Source organism: Myripristis murdjan, chromosome 15 (genome assembly GCF_902150065.1).
Source record: "Myripristis murdjan chromosome 15, fMyrMur1.1, whole genome shotgun sequence".
NCBI lineage: Eukaryota > Metazoa > Chordata > Actinopteri > Holocentriformes > Holocentridae > Myripristis > Myripristis murdjan.
In genome coordinates, this window is record NC_043994.1 from 17,589,879 (window position 1) to 17,607,906 (window position 18,028).

Below are 18,028 nucleotides of genomic sequence, written 5' to 3' on the forward strand. Positions count from 1 at the left end.
CTCGAGCGCTGGAAGCCTGGAACTGTTCGCTTGCCGTTGACGAGGATTTCTGGGAGATGGAGTCCACAGCACACCTCTGGCTTTAGATCGTCTATATTTAGAAAGAGAGATCACTCATTAGTTTTAAAAAATGTGCGCCATCTTCAGGTCTGCGAAAGGGGATGTTTAAATTCCCGGTGTCCAGAAGAATCAGGTTAGATATAAAAAATGGTTATCACTTAAGTTAAATGGCATCCCAAATTTACATATTTCTCCTATTTTTTTTATATAGATTACCTAAATTCATCAATTTCTGACATGATATATGAAATTATTTTTCTTATCACTTAATAAATGCACTCTACTAAAAAGGCTAGAAAGATTTGGGGACATATCAGATTTCTTGGTATTTTGATTCATGCTTCTTCTGTGAAGTCTTTGCTCCTCTGTATTTTTTTTTTTTTTTTTTTTACCTCCGCCTTGTGTTTAAGAAGCGGCCGGTCAATTCTACATTTCTTTAAATATTTTGTGTATAAATCCACATCACTGATTTATTTATTTTCCTATATTTTATTTGTTTTTTGTAGAAAAAAATGTTTTTAGCTCTAGCTAAGTGTTAACACTGCCGAAATAAACCCACATGCAGTTCAGCAGAATAAATTGCAACAGCATCGTACACGTCTCACACGTTGTTGATAGAGTGAGAGCTCTTTCTTTTCCTCCTCGCAGATACCACGACAACCGAAGCCCCTCCTTCTCTTCGTTTTATTCGTACTATTCTATTTCAGCTGATATTAATGTCGACTTACTATGAGGAATGTTTAAAGTATGGGGGGAAAGACTTTTTATCGTGTAAAAGAAAGTAAACAGGGCAAGTTTCACAGCACTAGACAAGTCTGGTGGGAGTGTTTTCCTTCTCCCAAACCGAGGCGGGGCTTGAATTCCAAAGAGGAGTGAGTTTCCTCCCACTACGTCACCCTGGGATCGGCTGCAGGCTATCGACCAACACTGTCAGCGGGGTTTCGGACGAACACCTACACGTCCTCGGGCAAGTAAAACCCACACAAATTACACATAATTACAGGATAGTTTACTGTTTCTTTTTAATTTGTGAGTTTTTGCCATTGGTAACATTCGAACAAAACATCAGCTGTTTGATAAATACTCGCGTTGAGGCTACAAACTTCCAAGCGATGCCCAAACAACTACAACGGAAACTTTGCCGTGAAGGCCTGTTAGCTAGTTATTTGTTGCAACAGGTCCACGGCGAAGAATACAACTAGCTACGATAAATAGTGTTTTATTTTTCTTTCCTTTTTTGAATTGTGGTTGAATTCCGCCAATAACCGTGTATTGTGTTTTTAATACAGGACAGGACCCCAAAGCAGGAGAAAGTCGCCTTGCCCATTTCGGGTTTAGGATACAGGATTAAAGTGATCGCAGTCCCGTCGCTTTCGTCGAAACTACCAGTGGGATTCATGCTCTGTTGGTTAGCTAAATGCGGTACGAAGCTAAAATGATGCCGGTGAGTTTATGTTTATCCTCTTAATAAGTTTTGAATGTGTCAAATTTTCTGCTGTTTTCTGTTTTCGACACAATATAGCCAACACAAGCCTGCAACATTGTTAATACTGTACCTGGGCATTTAAATTGACGTGGCAAATTGATGCAGTTTTGTGTCATTCTCCACTCCGACTGCAGCCCAGGCTTCTGCAGTGAGGTTAAACATCTCAGTCAGGTGTCTGAGCCATTTATTCACTTGTTTAGGGCATTTACTAGTTTAAATGTAAATCGTAAAAGAACTCACCATTTTCTTTAACAACATCCCAGTTTTCTAGTCTGTATTGTATTTGATATGTATTTGTGGAGTCAGTTAACAAGTCTATGACAAGCTTTCCATTATCTTAATTACACATGCTTTCCTTTCAATCAGTCAATTTGTTAAGTTGTAGGCTTTATAGTATCGCCCGGCCTACTCTGAGCACGTAACAAGCTACCTGCCAAGTCTGGCTGGCACTACACTAAGCTTTAGCTCTGGATTGCTGCCATGTCATCATCTTCATCAGAAGTCTATTGCCTTTGCTGCAGACAGTGCTAGGCTCCATCTCTCAGCACTTCTTTGATGTGTGCAGAGAGGACAGTGGTGTGTGTGTGTGTGTGTGTGTGTGTGTGTGTGTGTGTGTGTGTGTGTGTGTGTGTGTGTGTGTGTGTGCCGTAGACAAATTATCCCAACAAATTATGATTGTGACAGGTGGATGGTTTTGAAAAATGCGCTTGTCTTCTCCTTTGATGACTCGGACTGCTGGCAACAGAGCAAAGTCCAAATAGAGTGAAGTGGAGGGAGGCTGTTTAGCGTTCAGATCAGCAGACTTCTTAAGGCTGGAAATGATTTACGTGGACATGTCACGGTCAGGACGTTTAGTTCATAGAAAATGTTTACAGCACTCTCACTTATACATTTCATCTCATCATCTCTGGTTAATTTGGGATCCTTTTTGTTGAAGTGTATTAAGTTACATGGTACAATACAAGGTCACATTTAGTTAACAGTGGTGTTATTCATGACACATCTTAAGAATGGTACTTAATTCTATGTGTAAGTATGCTCAGTCTGGCAGTGTCCCTCTTTTCTTCTCCTCCCCTTCTAGTAAAACAGCTGGATCCGTGAATTAATCATCTTAACACTGGAGACGGAGAGGTGCTGAGATGACTCCCGTCTGTTTCATGACCTAGCTCTGCTGTTCTCAGAGAGTCATTTATTATCACCGAGCTGCAGTCTCACAGACATCAATATAAATTGTCACCCTGACATGTTTTCCTATGAGATCTCTGTCTGTGAGCAGGCCACATCAGACCTTGGCCACTGCCCCTCTTGCTTCGCTCCCCCCACTGAAGTATATGTGTGTGTCTGAGTGAGATATATATTCTAGCTCTTTAACATGTCTGTGCTGTCAGCCTGTTCAGCAGAAAATGGTGTCTATATTGCTATGTCTGACATGAGGTATTGTCTGAGCCTTTAGAAATATCCCATGACCCTGCTTGTACAGGCCAGGGGCTCACGGGGAGTTAGAATGCAGTGCCATAATTGCTGGCTGGGATGGTAAATAGGGGGTCACTGTTTCCTGAACACAAAGAGCTCCAGGGACTCTTTTACGACACGTTGTGGGAGAGCACATTGTGGGAGAGCACATTGTGTGTTCCTGTGCTGTGGCAGCACCCTGATAAGGGATGCTCACCCTGTACTAAACCACAGCAAGGTGCAACTCCGTTACCCTGATTCACCCTTATCTCCAGTCAGACCAGCCTTTGTCCTCCTGACGCTGACTGATGCCGCATTCAGGCTTTCATGCTAACCACCCCAGCTGGTTTATTAGTCCATATTTCACTCTGGTGTACTTTTTCACAGACAGCTTATATTCATTCTTACGTTACTGAAAAAAAGAAACGCATAATTTTGATTTTTTTTTTTTTTTTTTTTTTTTTTAATTATCATGTTTAAAGTTTGCAAAGTCAGAGTTTCCCCATTGTTTTGGATTTTAGATGTTGTAGGAACAACCATTTGAAATCATTTCCTCATTCTTCTCTAGCGCTGTACATTGTCTGGTTTAAACCACAGTAAGTCTCACTGTTGGTAGACTTTGTGGTGGTGTTAGGATGGTGAGAAAATGATGTAATCCACCGGGCAGTCTGGCTTTGCTGTGTATATCAACAGAAACCTGAGAAGGCTTTCTCTGTGGTTGCCACAGGCTGTGTGTTTGCTCTGTGGGAGGGTCTCTGGTAATTACGTAAGCAGACAGTCACATTAGGAATAGCCAAGGACATGCAAAGCCAATGTTTTTTTTTCACGTTTATCTGTTTTTAAAAAGAATTGATTATACAAGTTAACCATTTTAGAAAGGTGGGAAGTAGACTTACAATGACACATTACCCTTGGAAAACTCCCATCCCACCAAGCTGTTTATCTGTGTTTCTCCATAGGATTGAGTGTGGTAACAATTGCATGGCTGATGTACCGTTTCTGCCTAGAGCTGGAGCTTGTCATCAATATCTGATGATCTACCACAAAAGCTGAATAAATGTCTTGAATGAGTAGTGTTATGCTGCACAGCCTCCATATGCCACATAATACCAGCGTCACAGTAGTCTGTTTCCTGAGAGAAAACACACCAGAGTCACCTGAGCAAGTATCATCTTACCTGCCTTTCAGTATCAAGTGACTGACTCTTTGAGGAATCCAGGTGAGAAGTGGAAGTGCAACTTACAGTGGTGTGTTTCCAGAAAGACCCCTTTTCTCACAGTGAGGACATTGTGATAGTAATGTCTGAGGCTGAAACACTAGTCTGCCCGTGGGGAGCAGAGTGGCCATGGATGAGAAGATATGTACCAGGGGTGGTCTGGGAATAAGCCTGAAATTAGTTAACACTTCTGGGACGTTCTTGCTCTCCCTGCATTCACCCTCTCCCATGCTCCACTGAGCCCTTTCTTCTACATATGACAGATTAGACACCATATAGACATTTTTTCAGTGTCTATTGTTTGAGGAAGCCAATTAGCCTATTTTTCCCCACATTTCATTCACTAGGTCTTGCCTTTTTAATTTTCCCTCCTGAGATTTGGTTAGGTAACGGATTAGGATTTGGATTTGGATTTATATAATTACCGTACAACTGACCATATATTGTCTCTGTTTTGTGAATGTTTCATTTACCCAGTCATGTATTTATTATTCTTTTTTTCTGGGCCTTGGCATGATACAGATCACACGGTACAGATTTAGGCTAGTGTCTAGTATTTCAAGATGGGTTCATGTTGTAAAATCTCCAGTCTGTGATTATAGCCTGGTTGTTTATCCGAATGACTAAGCAATGTGAGGGCTTGAATGGGGCATACATCCTGTCCCCTCTGCTAGATTTTCACTCCCATTTCTCTTATATCTCATGAGCTGTCTCATCTTGTAAGTACCAGGAGTGGAATAGTATGAACATATGACAGATTATGAAATGATAGGATAAGCACTTCAGTGTTCACTGCAGCTTTAGTGTGTCGCATGTTCTTCCTAAATGTTGCGGATACATTAAGCTCCTATATGTTCTTATTCCCCCTCCATTCTGCTGCCTGTTACCCCTGACCTTTTCTTCCTCACCCACCATCCTCATAATGCAAGAGAGCGATAGATGAAGAGGAATAATGCATAAAGCTGCAAGGGAGATTTCTGCTGCCTTGCCTTTTTGAAGGACTGCCATGCTGGAATTGTGTCAAGTCTTAAGCGCAGACTCTGGCAGGGAGGACCGAGGCGCACATAAAGGAAGAAGCTGCTGCAGTGTCTCCAGCAGCTTGTCTTATAAACTCACAGTAATCAGATTCAGAGGTGACTCGCTCAACAAGACCTAGTTGGCTTGATCGCTTACCACAGCAATATGTGTAATGGAAAGTGTGTGTGCGCATGTGTGTGTTTGTGTGTGTATGGACTGAAGGCCTGTGGTGAGATACCCAGGTGTGGTCAAGGATGTGGTCCCTGTTGTCAACTATTGCTGTCACCCTGCCTCATACCCTCTACTTTCCCAGCTGCCCCAGTTCTCCAGTTGGCTTTAGCTCTGATGCCATGCAAGTATGGCAGTCACTTCAGCTGTATCATATACCAGAATTTTGCTGATCACAGTGCCAGTGACACACTTACAGGCTCCATTAGAATAAGAACACTGAGTGACAAGTTCAACAATGGCCTGTAGCCTTTAAGGAGAAAACAATGCAGCCCAATAAATGACTCATTTCTAGCTGAGGGAACTGTATAAAATCCTGCTGTAACAATGAATACAACAGTATGATTATATTCTTTCATTTTGATTACAGTGCATGACTGAAACTTGAAATGTTTCAGTATTTAAACATACAGGCAACGAGTTACAAAGCCTATTTTGCAAGTAAAGTTTATGAGCTTAAACATACTCTACAACACTCTGAAAAATGGGAAAAAATAAGTGTTATTTTGTATGCTAATTGCTCTAGAGAGAGGTTTAAATTTTATTTTTCTCATTTCAAATTTAGTGTGGAAGACTATACTGAAGATTGGGCATGGTGTTTTTTGTTGGGCTTCATGTAACCTATGAGTTTATTACATCTACTGAGGCAAACATTTGGGGGAGAAAACAACATACACATAAGCTCATATCCGAAAACTATGATTAATACCTCAGCATTTTTGTCAGCCATTTCCCGTGTGAATTTGTTTGCATCTTTAGGCCCTCTGCCTCTGTCTGTACTGTTAAGTATGCTCTTTTCTCTTATCTTGAGTAAAAATCTGTCTACCTCTTTCTCATGTCTTAGCATTTCTGTCATGGTCATGCTAGGGTCACAGGAACATAATCAAAGCACTACAGCTCTGGCCCTGTGCTCTGTTGGTTGCTTGTAATTTTTATGATGCAGAAATTTATGTTTATTCTATAGCAGGGGCGTCAAACTGGTGCCATGGAGGGCTGAGAGGCTGCAGGTTTTCATTCCAGCTGAAAACTCCACCAGGTGATTTCACTGATCGCCCCACCTCCAAGCAGAGAGAAGGGACTAATCAGTGAAATCATCTGGTGGAGTTGTTGGTTGGAATGAAAACCTGCAGCCTCTCGGCCCTCCATGGCACCAGTTTGACACCCCTGCTCTATAGGTACATTCATCCTAAACTGTTCTTGAAAGATAGCTAATAGCTAAATCCCCAAAATGCAGATATAAATTGAATACAATATACATCTCTCTGCAGCCAAATTCAAGGGTGTTTGTTTTGTTAGTAGGCTGAATGTTACACATTATGGACCAAAAGATGCAAGGTAGAAAATCTCAGCTGATTTTGAGCAGGAGACACAAATTTGGTAATAGGGCACTTTATCTCATTTAAAGATACATCACCAACACAGGATTATGAAAACCCTCCAAGGTTGCCATGGGTCTTTATAGCTGTATGTTTATTCCCTATGATGGGAGGGACATTTATTTGGTAGATACTGTGATTTTGCAGAGTAATTCCATTACTGCGCTTTGTGCTCTGTTTATTTCTGGAGATAGGAAAGTGCAGTGGCAGACAGTTTTGAACGCTCTTTTTTCTAACTCAATAAGGAAGCAATTGAGTTTGTACAAAGGTCTTAAGAGACTAATGCTGTTGACTTGACCCTCACAAGGAGAGAATGGGCTATTACATCTTGTGGAGTGACATTGGGACTGAAATGCTATTAGGCCCATGTGAAGTTGACTTCAGTATAAGATGCAGTCCTCCAACGTTTTTCTGAAGGTCATTGCATATCCCTAGGCATTTTCATTAGCGTGACTCCATACTAAAACACTTAATTGTGTTGTAAAATTCCATTTAATATTAGAAATGATGTGATGAATTCCAACAGTGCCAGTCATATCTTGACAATTATTGTGTCAGTATCTGTTTTATTTCACAAAATTTGGCTCTATTCAACCTCCAGTGGTTAAAATCAGCAGCCTGTTTAGTTGGAGATGCAACTATGTGTAAGGTGGTGGAGTGTAACTAAGTGCGCACAAGTGCTGTACTTAAGTACTTTTTTGTACTTTAGTATTTATAGTTTATGCTGCTCTATACTTTTACTCCACTACATGTATTTGACATCTTTAGTTGGGCTTTTACTTGTAAGGATTTTACACTGTGGGATTACTTCTTTTACTTAAGAAAAAGATCTGAGTACCACTTCCACTACTGCCCCTTTCCTCTTTTCATCAATATTTCCCCCCTATGTTGCTCCTGCTCTTTACGCCCTTTGGCTTTTTAAAAATTGTGACACACACACACACACACACACACACACACACACACACACACACACACACACACACACACACACACACACACAGAGAGAAGACAAACAGGCTGTGTATTGACTTTTTGCATTACAATTAGATTGCGTTAGCAAAGAAGTTTTGCATAGCTGTTGTAGAATTTATTACGTTTTCCCAGTGGTAAGGGAAAAAATTGGCAAACGGGGGGCAACTGATACAGCTAACTGACTGGATTTGCGATATATTACAGTTGATCTGTTCTTGACAGTACACTGGGATGATGCAGTTATCCTGGTTCAATCCAGGACTGTAGTAACTTCAAGTACAGCAATAGTTAATGCTCTCTCTAGCCAGACTATGCAGCATCTGTACTTGGCTGTCAGAACATCCTCTTCCTGTTTTGTTTGAGACCCTTCTTCTGTGTCGTTGACCAATCCTGCATAATTTGTGGAAAATCCACCTAGAGATACTAAAAACATAGAGAGCAACCCAAAGAATAATCCACTTTTCATGGTGATGTGCTCATTTTCACAGCCTTTATACTATGCTATGCTAGTAATTTGAAAGTATACAGATAAATATGCTACACATAGGGGCTTCAAGCCAACAGTTCTCAGCCAACCTTCCTCTGCTTATGTGTGGCATGGCTCCTGTGCTGGAGTGCACATTATCCAGACTATCAGTGGGAATGCCACACAGATTCACAGCACTCTGTCCTGTAATTGGTTGTGGGTAAAGTGTTGATCTTTAAACTGCAGTCATCTCAGTCCTCTGCCTTAACAACCGGAGAGGCCTGAAAATCCTGTTCCCCATAGACCTTCACTGTTTAGCACAGGACGCAGAGTTAGTCAAGAGCAATTTGCAGGCCCTCCTGAGGCCTTTGGTGGGAGAAGGGAGCCAAATGAGGAAGGAGAGGGACAAATTAGGGTCTTTTTCAGCTTAAGGCAGGATAGACCCAGGCAGTTTCTAAGGTAGCCCGTTTGCATGCAGTAACCTACATGAATCCCATGTCCTTTTTGGCAGGACAAGTCAAGGTAGTGCAGTCAGCTGCAGCAACTCCTCTTAGATGTGTTGTTACGAGTTTGATGTTGCTGCCTTTCATCTCTAAGACACACACTCTCTGTGTGTGTCTGTTTTGTTGCCACCTTATCAATGATTCTCAAACACATGCCATTGAGGAAGAGTAGCCATGTTTTCCTCTGATTTGCAGTCCTTCACCTAGGAGCTAATCAGTTAAACCAGCCAGCACAGTGTTTGATTGGAATGAAAGCGTGTAGTCTTGGTCCTTGATAATGCATGCGTGAGAACCATTGGTCTAGATACAGTAAGATGTTTTTACCATCACAACAAAAGCCACTCCATCTGTTGAAGATTACCCAAAAGGACATTAACTTTCAAACTACAGGCCCAGTGCTTGTAGCCTAGCTGCAGGCGATTGAGTTCAAGGTTACTATAATAAGACTGAGACGATAGTCTTGTGCAAGACTATATTTTTATGTGGAGGATTAACTTAATCCCTGAGATACAGTATAGCTCTAATGTCCTAGCCTTATAGTTGCTCTGCTTTGCGACTGTCTAGAGCTCAAGCTACAGAGCTCACTGCTCACAGTCATATTGTGAGTGTGCAGCTCCAAGCTGTCACACTATGGCCCAGACCCTGCGAGACAGCACCCCAATAGTTTTCATCTAGCTGATACTGTGATGGAATTAGAAATCTATCACCATGCTGCACAGCAGCAGCAGTAACAGCCTGTGCCCTCCTCTTTCCCCAGGGCAATCGCCTTGTGCTATTACAGGTAGGAAAGAAGTGTGATTCAGCAGTTGCCTCTTTCCTCCACTCTGATAGATGTAAGCCATGTGCAGCACATTTTCCAAAAAAAAAACTTTGTCATGTAAAATCCAAATGGGTTCAGGTGCCTGATTGCGTAAGTCCGGCTGCTTTTATAGTTTTGTTTTTTTTTTTTTTTTTTTCTTGTTCTGGTTTGTTTCTATGAAATAGGCCTATCAGGTTGTTGAGCTGTTTTAATTTCCTTCACTGTCTGACCTATGAATATTTGATATACTCTAGAGTTGTTTGGCTAAGAGAAAGCTGAGTGTTAAGGTATGCACCACACCTGCGTCTGTCTGGGTAAACCTAAATGTAGCAAGTTACCTTCATCAAGCTCATAGAAGACATTCTGCAGCTTCCATATATTGCTCAGGCAATACTTACATGTAGAGATTTCTGTCAGAACCGTCAGCAGTTGAAGCATGTAAATAAGTAGCCCAACCAACTATGAGCAAGGACAGAATTACATATTTTATTATCGTTTGCCCCCATGCACCCCACAGCCCAATTTCCCCCAAGTACAGGCACACAATCTCTTTCCTAATTACGTATTCAGTATTGGTATCTGGTATGCCAGGGTGGTTTATGTGTGTGGAGGGAGCCGGCCAGAGTGTGCAAGAGGTGAATGAAGGTCAGCAGCAAACACAGCAAAGTGCCAACTCATCTAGATGGAGTCGAGGAGTGGCCAGTGGCAGCCCTGGATCATTAACTTTAGTGCTGAGGAGAATGGGCCTTTAACATAGGCTCTGCCACACCCAGGACCCCATCTTCCTTCCCTTAATGTTGCTGTCTTCTCTCTCTTTCCCGCTCTCCCATCCTCCCTCACCCCCACCTCCGTAGTTGCGCTGTTGTCTCTCTTCCACTCTCCAAATATTTACAGGGTCATTTGAATGTCCTATATTGCTGGGAAGTTGTGATGATGTCAGCTGCTCGGCACTGATCTCTAAATGACTTCCCTCAGTGAAGTCAATGATTTGCAAAGCATTTTACTACATGAAATTGGTTCTTTTTTCATTTGTCACAGTCTCTAACACCATGTCATAGTGGTGATTTTCCTCTAAACCAAAATTGTATACAAAGTACATTGAAACAATTCTGATGAGAGAGGAGAGAGGAGAAATCTTCTATGATCCGGATCTGTGGTCTTTGTTCTCCAAGGTGGTCTTCCACCTCAGAGCTCAGTTGGGTCTTCACAGGCAGTGACGAAAACCAGTGAAACAGGGACAACATCTATTTACAGCTTTCTGCAGTGTAGATTACCAGCCGGGATGACTCACTGCTCATTTGCCTCAGTGAAGGAAATCATTCATTTCCATTCCGATGAAACAAAGCCGTCGGTTGAGTCACATACTCTTGAGTCAGACCACCCCTCGCTGCCACCTTCACCGTGTCACGTTGGAAATTCACATCTGGTGTCTGTTGCCAAGGAGATTTTTGGAGGAAACTTTTCACCTACCCGCTTACTCAGTAAGTTAAGAATAAAGTTGAAGAATAAAAGGGATAAAGGCACACAGCTTAAGAGTATTGCTCAGTGCACCCCATGGCTCTAAACCCCTCCAACTACCTTTGTTTCCCCGTCAGGCCTGCAGCTGCTCCGCTGCTCAGCCTTCTTAGCCCTTTGTGCCTGTCACCCCCCTGACCTGATGTTCCCAGCATAGCCTCTGTAGACACAGCCTTTCACGCCAACATACCCAGAATAGAAAACCTGACAGTCCATCCTGGGAGTTTGGGACATGGAGATTGCAGAACAACAATAACAGTGACATTCTAGAGATGATCCTCACAGGTTTCCATTTTAGTGCAGTTCTTGGGCTGCTCTTCATCTGTTGCAACTCTGTTGATGTTGTAAAATTTTGAGATTTTACAATACTACACCATTAGTCTGGGGCAGCTAGGAAGGGTTCAGTAAGTTCATGCCATGCCCCCAGGGCACCTGTGGTATGATATTGGTTTTATTACAGCCTTATCAAAGCTCTCATTTCAAACTGATGATCAGATTACAGCAGTGACCATGCAGCAGGCCCCTAAAAGCCTCTTAAGCACACATCTGTGACAACATGCAGACAGGGTTTTTAGCTTTCAGGGTCAGGGTTTGTCTAGCTTTTAGAGCATCACGTAGAGCAGAACACGAGTTCTCACTGCTGGATGTGTATTTTTAAAATGCCTGTGAAGCCCCATGTGCACAAGACATACTTGTTTTTCAGGAAATTTGATTCCTTTTGCCTAGATTCATAAAATCCTGTAGAAGTCTTCAATTACTGAATTTTTTTTTTTTTTTTTTTTTTTTTTTTTTTTTTTTAGATTTTTTTTTTTTTAGTCTTTATAATCAAGTGGTCTAGAATTGAACAGTGATTATAGTAGCTGTCAGAAAGGATGCTAGCCATTTAGCAGTTCATCATTCTGCTTGATTTTGTTGTGGTTGAGTTTTTCACATTCCGCCACTATCAGGGACAGCCTCATTGAGATAACGCAGTCCTTTTTAGATAGCAGTAAGCCAGTCTCAGCCATCTGTCAAACAGACACACAGAGTCAGACCCAGCTTCTCCACACAGAGTCCTTAGTGTCCAGCTTCTTCAAAGTGCTTGGCAGGGGTATTTAATATAGTGTGTGTGTGTGTGGGGGGGGGGGGGGGGGGGGGGGGGGGGGGGGGAGCAGGTCTCTCACAGTGGTGACAGCACTAGTTAGCAGCAGACGGCTTGGGTGGAACGGAATTCTGGGAGCTGGCCTCTGGTCTCTCTGTTGACATAGAGGAATGAGGGCTGGGACAGGGAGACTGATATCAGTGAAACAGACACACATGCACACACACACACACACCCACAGGGAAATTGGACACCAATTACAGAGAATTATTGTGTACCCTCTGCTTCCACCAAGGCCATCAGGACCCTCCATTTTGTGTTGTTTATTTCTTCTCTATCTAATATTCCCCTCTCTCCCTCCTCCCTTTCCCCATCCTCTCTCTTCACCTCCAGATGTTCCTGACAGTGTACCTCAGTAACAATGACCAGCATTTTACCGAGGTGCCCGTTACCCCGGAGACGCTGTGCCGGGACGTGGTGGAGCTGTGCAAGGAGCCGGGAGAGACAGAGTGCCACTTGGCTGAGATGTGGCGTGGATCTGGTAAGTAACGGCGACTTATTCTATCTACACAGCAGCATAGTTTAGGGGACATCATTTTTTTTATTTGTTTGTGAAATCTACCTGTATCACAAGAGACAGAACGTAGTGCAAAGCCTCTTCTTTGTCTTCTCCCTGCACCCTTTACCCTTTAATTACAGCAAGACTACATTTCTGAAGTAGACCATACACAGACATCAGTTATGTAGTCAACCCGCTTGGTGATTTCTTTTGGATGGGCTAGTCTTGTTCGACTGCGATTCAAATAGAGTGTATAATCCCTCTAACAAACACAGCCACACAGACATCTCCCATGTCTGTCAGGTTGGAGGAGAATTAAGGTTTCGTGCCTTCCCCATTTTTTGCATCTCCTTGAGAGTCAGGAAGTATTCAGAATCAAAACTCAAGGACCCAGGCTTCCTTGCTGTTTCCATGGTAATGTTGCTATAAGAGAGTGAAGAGTGCCAGTTATTGTGCTTGAGTGCCTCCACAAGTAGCCTGAATAGAGATGGCTGACTGCTGAAAAGATTGTCTCACATTGTACTCTGTCCTTAAAGTGGTCCACATTCAGCTGACTGTCCTTGGAAATATCATAATCATGGTTTGCATCAAAATTAGATGCAGATCCATTATAATCACTATATGATACCTGTAAAAGTGTTGTGCAGTGGCGCTACTTTAAAAGTTCTGTTTCACTGACCTCCAGGCGACTGCAATGTGTCAGTCCATTTATATAATGAAAACGTTATAAGGAGGTTGAACAAAAGAGTCATGAGGATGAATGATGAGCTCTTTGGCTCAGTACCAGCCGGAATAATTGACAACACTTCACAGTTGTTTGCCTGAGGTCATTACTCAGGAAGATCAACTAGACAGCGGATATCCCGTTGAAATGAATCTCCTCTGAATGTAGGCCAGCACAGTCATGCTGGTGTGGTTGGACAGGATTTGCAAACATATCACCAGGGCTGAACAATTAATAAAAAAAAAAAAAAAAAAAAAATCAAAATCACAATATGGCCACAGTGATGCCTTTACATCTGGAAAATGAAGTTGTTTTCCAGGTGTAAGAAAACATGTTTGTTTGGTGCAGACCCGAGCAAAAGTCACATTATTGTCATTTTAATAGCTTTTTCAGTGATAATGATAACTGTAATGCATAATATTCCTACTAAAATGGTGAATAATACCACAATCTCAATATCTGTAAAATGAATCATTTTTTTAACCATATCATTCAATCCTACATAGTAAAATGCTTTACTCCTGGTGATCTTGACAAGATTATTTACTTTTTACTGTGGTTTATTTGTCCCACTCTTGCCCATCCTTCTTGTACATTTCTTGACCAGGAGTGTGTGTTTTCACCTCCTAAACATGGACCTGTTGTTATGTGTTTTCCCTGCAGAGCGACCTGTAAGTGAGGGGGAGAGGATGCTAGATGTGCTTCAGCGATGGGGACAGCACAGGGCAGAGGTGCGCTTCTTCCTGCGTCACGACCGAGCCCCTAGCAGGGAATCAGGTGAGTGTCCAGCTCTGTGTATTTGCAGACAACCACGACACACACCAACCATCACACACAGACTTGGTAATGGGACAGAAGCAAGGATTTCTATGTTTAAAGGCAGGGACATTGCTCTTACGTAAGAGTCATGGCTGGGGCAAGGGCTGCCCCCAGTGAAATGACATTTGACACCCACGTAGTAAACTCCAGAGATGCCTGCAACTTCTACTCACACAAACACACACACACACACACACATCCATGGTCCAGTTAAGCCTTTATAAATGGCATTTTACATAAGAGCCTGTTTGAAGCTGAAAACAACCACATCACCTCTCCTTTTCCCTACAACAAAAAGGTTTGGAAAATATATTCTAAGACTGCCTTGATCCAGGCATGGATTTATATTAGCAGGCCTTAAATCCCAGGGCAAGCCTTATTTAGCCCTAATGTTGGAGGCCCGCTCAAAGGCTGGGTGTCCCAGTCACGTCGTTATAAGCCTGTTACTTTTCAGTTTTCTTAGGAGCACAGAAAACTCCAGTATTCCAGTCTTACGCTATCCTCTCAGCCCCCAGTTGCGTAACTAAGCCCTCTTACCCCTCACAGCTTGAGTCTGGCACAGGGATTAGGTGGTTGTTTTCCCTTCCTGTTGTCTTAGCCTCCTCTTGTTTTCCCACAGTGTTAGCTTAGCTCAGCTGAGACTCTGCAACACAGTTGTATGTTAGCTTATTGTTATTAAAGGTGGGCACATTTGGTGCGCTAAGCCTCTGTACTTCGCAATACTTAACAGAGCATGTTATTGGGATAGTCTTGTGGTAATGAACAATTACACTTCATATTGGATGTTCCCATTTTCCTCACCCTCAGCAGGCATGTTCATAAACATCAGGTCAGAAGATTAAATTTGTTCTTTAATATATGGCTCTTTCCCGTGAATGCTCAGACTGTATGTCTGGAGGCTTATCATGGTCTTGTCTCCTTCACTGACACTGTGTCAGTCCCTGTGTCAGTCCATATATTTAACATACCTGTGTCAAGGGTCATCCAAAGCTATTATATAAGCTAAAGGGCTTTGGTCATGGACCAGTGCTCTAAGGATGGGATCTGGACTGCCAGCTTCTTAAGACCCCCCAGCTGCCAAATGCCAGTAGTACGGACAGAGATGTGTACACCAACAAGCACACACACACACACACACACACACAATTATGGGACTCTACAGAACATTGTGTATTAAGTTAAATCCTGAGATTATTGCAAGTCACAAAGCAACACTGATCCTTCTAGTTTCCTGAAGGAGCTTAGCGCCTTCAGCGCAAACCAGTCTGCGTTTGCCTAACCTCCCACTGACCTATACCCTCCACTGGAGCAAGCCCGAGCAGCATACTTCCATGCCTAAGAGTATAGCTGTTGGACGGAGGGATAGAGAAAGACAGGGAAAGAGAAAGAAGTTCCTATCATTTCTCACAACTGTCTGTGAAGGCATTCAGTTTGCCCAAGTGTCTCTGAATTTGGACGAAACAGAGGCAGTCAACTTTGATGCAGCTCTGAAGTAGTGGGTGATGTCTGACTGGATCTTGTTTCGTGTTGTTGGTTATGTAGGAGGGTCAAGAGGCTCAGAGCCCAAGAGAAATGGAGTGAAGGGCCCACCGGACAGGAGGATGGAGAATGGGGTGAGTTCCTATGATTTATTTCACATTCAACCATAGTCATTATGAACGTAGAAATGCTGTTTGTTGCTGAATATTAGATTAAAAAATATAAGTTAATGATAAAACATTGAAGAAGGGTGACAAAACGGAGTGAAAAAAAACAAACAGTTATCCTTAAAATGATAGTGACAAGGAAGTAAAACAGACTTTGTAAGCATTGAGTTGACATAGCCATGGACACACTCTCAGTGACTTCCTCTTCCCTTATGCCAGCAAATATTTGTAACAAAGTTTACAAAATAATGGATGGCTCATTTTTGAAGCTACATTTAGTGATGTTCTTTAAAAATACTGTTTTTGTGTTGTGGTATTGCTCCTAAATAATTATTGGCTGATTTTGAAAAGACCTTTGAGGGTAATTTCAAGGTGGTAATTTTTAAGACAAAGTTCGGATTCCAATTTAGTTGACACAGATGAAGAATTCATTTGAGGGAATGGTCATGTCCTTTCAGCACTTGTTCCTATGCCTCAGTGTCTTGTTTCTCTGCAACACTCATTGTCATGTTTTGAAGCTGTTTGTGTGAGAGCAACAACAGAGTGTTGACAGACGAGCAGGAAGGGAGAGCAAAACAAGTTTGGTTACTCATTTGTCCTGAGACATGCAGCACAATTCCATGTTTTTAAGTGTGATTTGGAATGGATGCTTGATGTCCTTGGGTATTGTGGCTCTGAGTCTTTTTTGAATGCAGCTATGCAAAGAATACTTGTACTTACACTGGGTATCAAATGAGTTTTATGACACACAATTATGTGCTATTCAAGTAGCCCAAGCCTTGCCTAAGTTGTGTTTGTATGCATTAATTGATTTGATGGGATGTATACTATAACATGACACTGAGTGTGAAACCTGCTGTATAGTTTATCGGTTTCATAAAATGTAACAAAGTAGCCAGCTGTATGAGCTGCCAAGGGGTACTACTTAGCGAAATCCAAAAACACCCTGTAATATATGACATTAGAAATTAATTTAAAAATATGCATTACAAAGTCAGGAATAATGGTTTGGAAAAGATTGTCATTTTACATTTTAACCTTTGCACTGCAGCATCTGAGACCATAAAAACAGCTGTGTTGGTCCTTTTTTGACTCTCGGGCAATTTAATCACGTTCACAGCACGACATCAACAGTTTGGACAGTTTGGGTGCACGTTGGGCCCCCGAGAGCATGTCTGGTGCATGTCTACAACCTCCAGTGTTTTTCTGGCTGTATGGTTCTGTATGCCAGTAAATATTGCATGCAGTGATGAACGTTAGTCCTGGGTGTTAAGGAATGAATGTCCATAGAATTCAGCTGAACTTGTGTAACAATACAGGGATGCATATGTGTTGGTGAGTGCATATGTATTTATGGTGAATTGCCCTCCCTCTGTGTGTCTGTGCTTGCCCAGGTGGCGACACCTCGGATGGACATGACCCTGGCTGAGCTGCAAGAGATGGCTGCCAGACAACAGCAGCAGATTGACGCTCAACAACAACTACTGGCTTCTAAGGTACACAGACAGGAAGAGAAAGATGAAAGATGGGATAGGGATTGGCAGAGATGGGTGGATGCAAGAGAGGTAGAGGTTAAAAGAGATGGGAGATGAAAGGAAAAGGCCGTAGAGGATCGAGGGGAAAAAATGAGAGATAGATTAAAGGGGGGTGACGGAGAGAAAATGGCACACACAACAAAGGTAGTGAGGCAGGACCAGTGCACTTCTGAAAATGAAGATGGAGAGCATGTGGTGGTTTGGGTAGGCATAGTTTAAGAGCAGATGAGATGAATTGTGGATAGCTGCAGGTGCAGTCTTTATTATTTGAGAGGCCTGAAGGAGTACCTGAGAGACCTGACAACCTTGTATATTCACTGCACTGGAGTGTGCTTTTATTCCTAAGTCTCTATTCTCTTTTCATTTATTTCTTGCTATGCCCAGGATTTATTGGCAACAGCGAGAAAGACACTTCACAGAAAACAGCACGATATGGTTCAGTCATTGGCCGACCTTATTTCCTTCAATACATTTTTCTGTTCTAGCTGAGGCACCTTTAAGTGTTTCCATTTTGCTGATGGAGACATATTTAGGTTATTTTAAAATTTTATTAACCAGATACATTTGTTCA

The 18,028-nt window shown here is 42.3% G+C and overlaps 1 protein-coding gene across 3 annotated transcripts in view; it reads left to right on the plus strand.

Moving 5' to 3' along the window:
- The first annotated feature begins 1,352 nt into the window (after positions 1–1,352).
- tp53bp2a (tumor protein p53 binding protein, 2a) overlaps positions 1,353–18,028 on the plus strand; it is a 36,504-nt gene continuing 19,828 nt past the window's right edge. For all 3 annotated transcript variants that reach the window (XM_030069877.1, XM_030069878.1, XM_030069879.1), the window contains exons 1-5: positions 1,353–1,504; positions 12,568–12,715; positions 14,121–14,234; positions 15,819–15,889; positions 17,317–17,418. In XM_030069877.1, the coding sequence (XP_029925737.1) occupies positions 1,478–1,504; positions 12,568–12,715; positions 14,121–14,234; positions 15,819–15,889; positions 17,317–17,418 (462 nt within the window). In that variant the 5' untranslated portion in view covers positions 1,353–1,477. The remainder of the gene's footprint in view (positions 1,505–12,567; positions 12,716–14,120; positions 14,235–15,818; positions 15,890–17,316; positions 17,419–18,028) is intronic.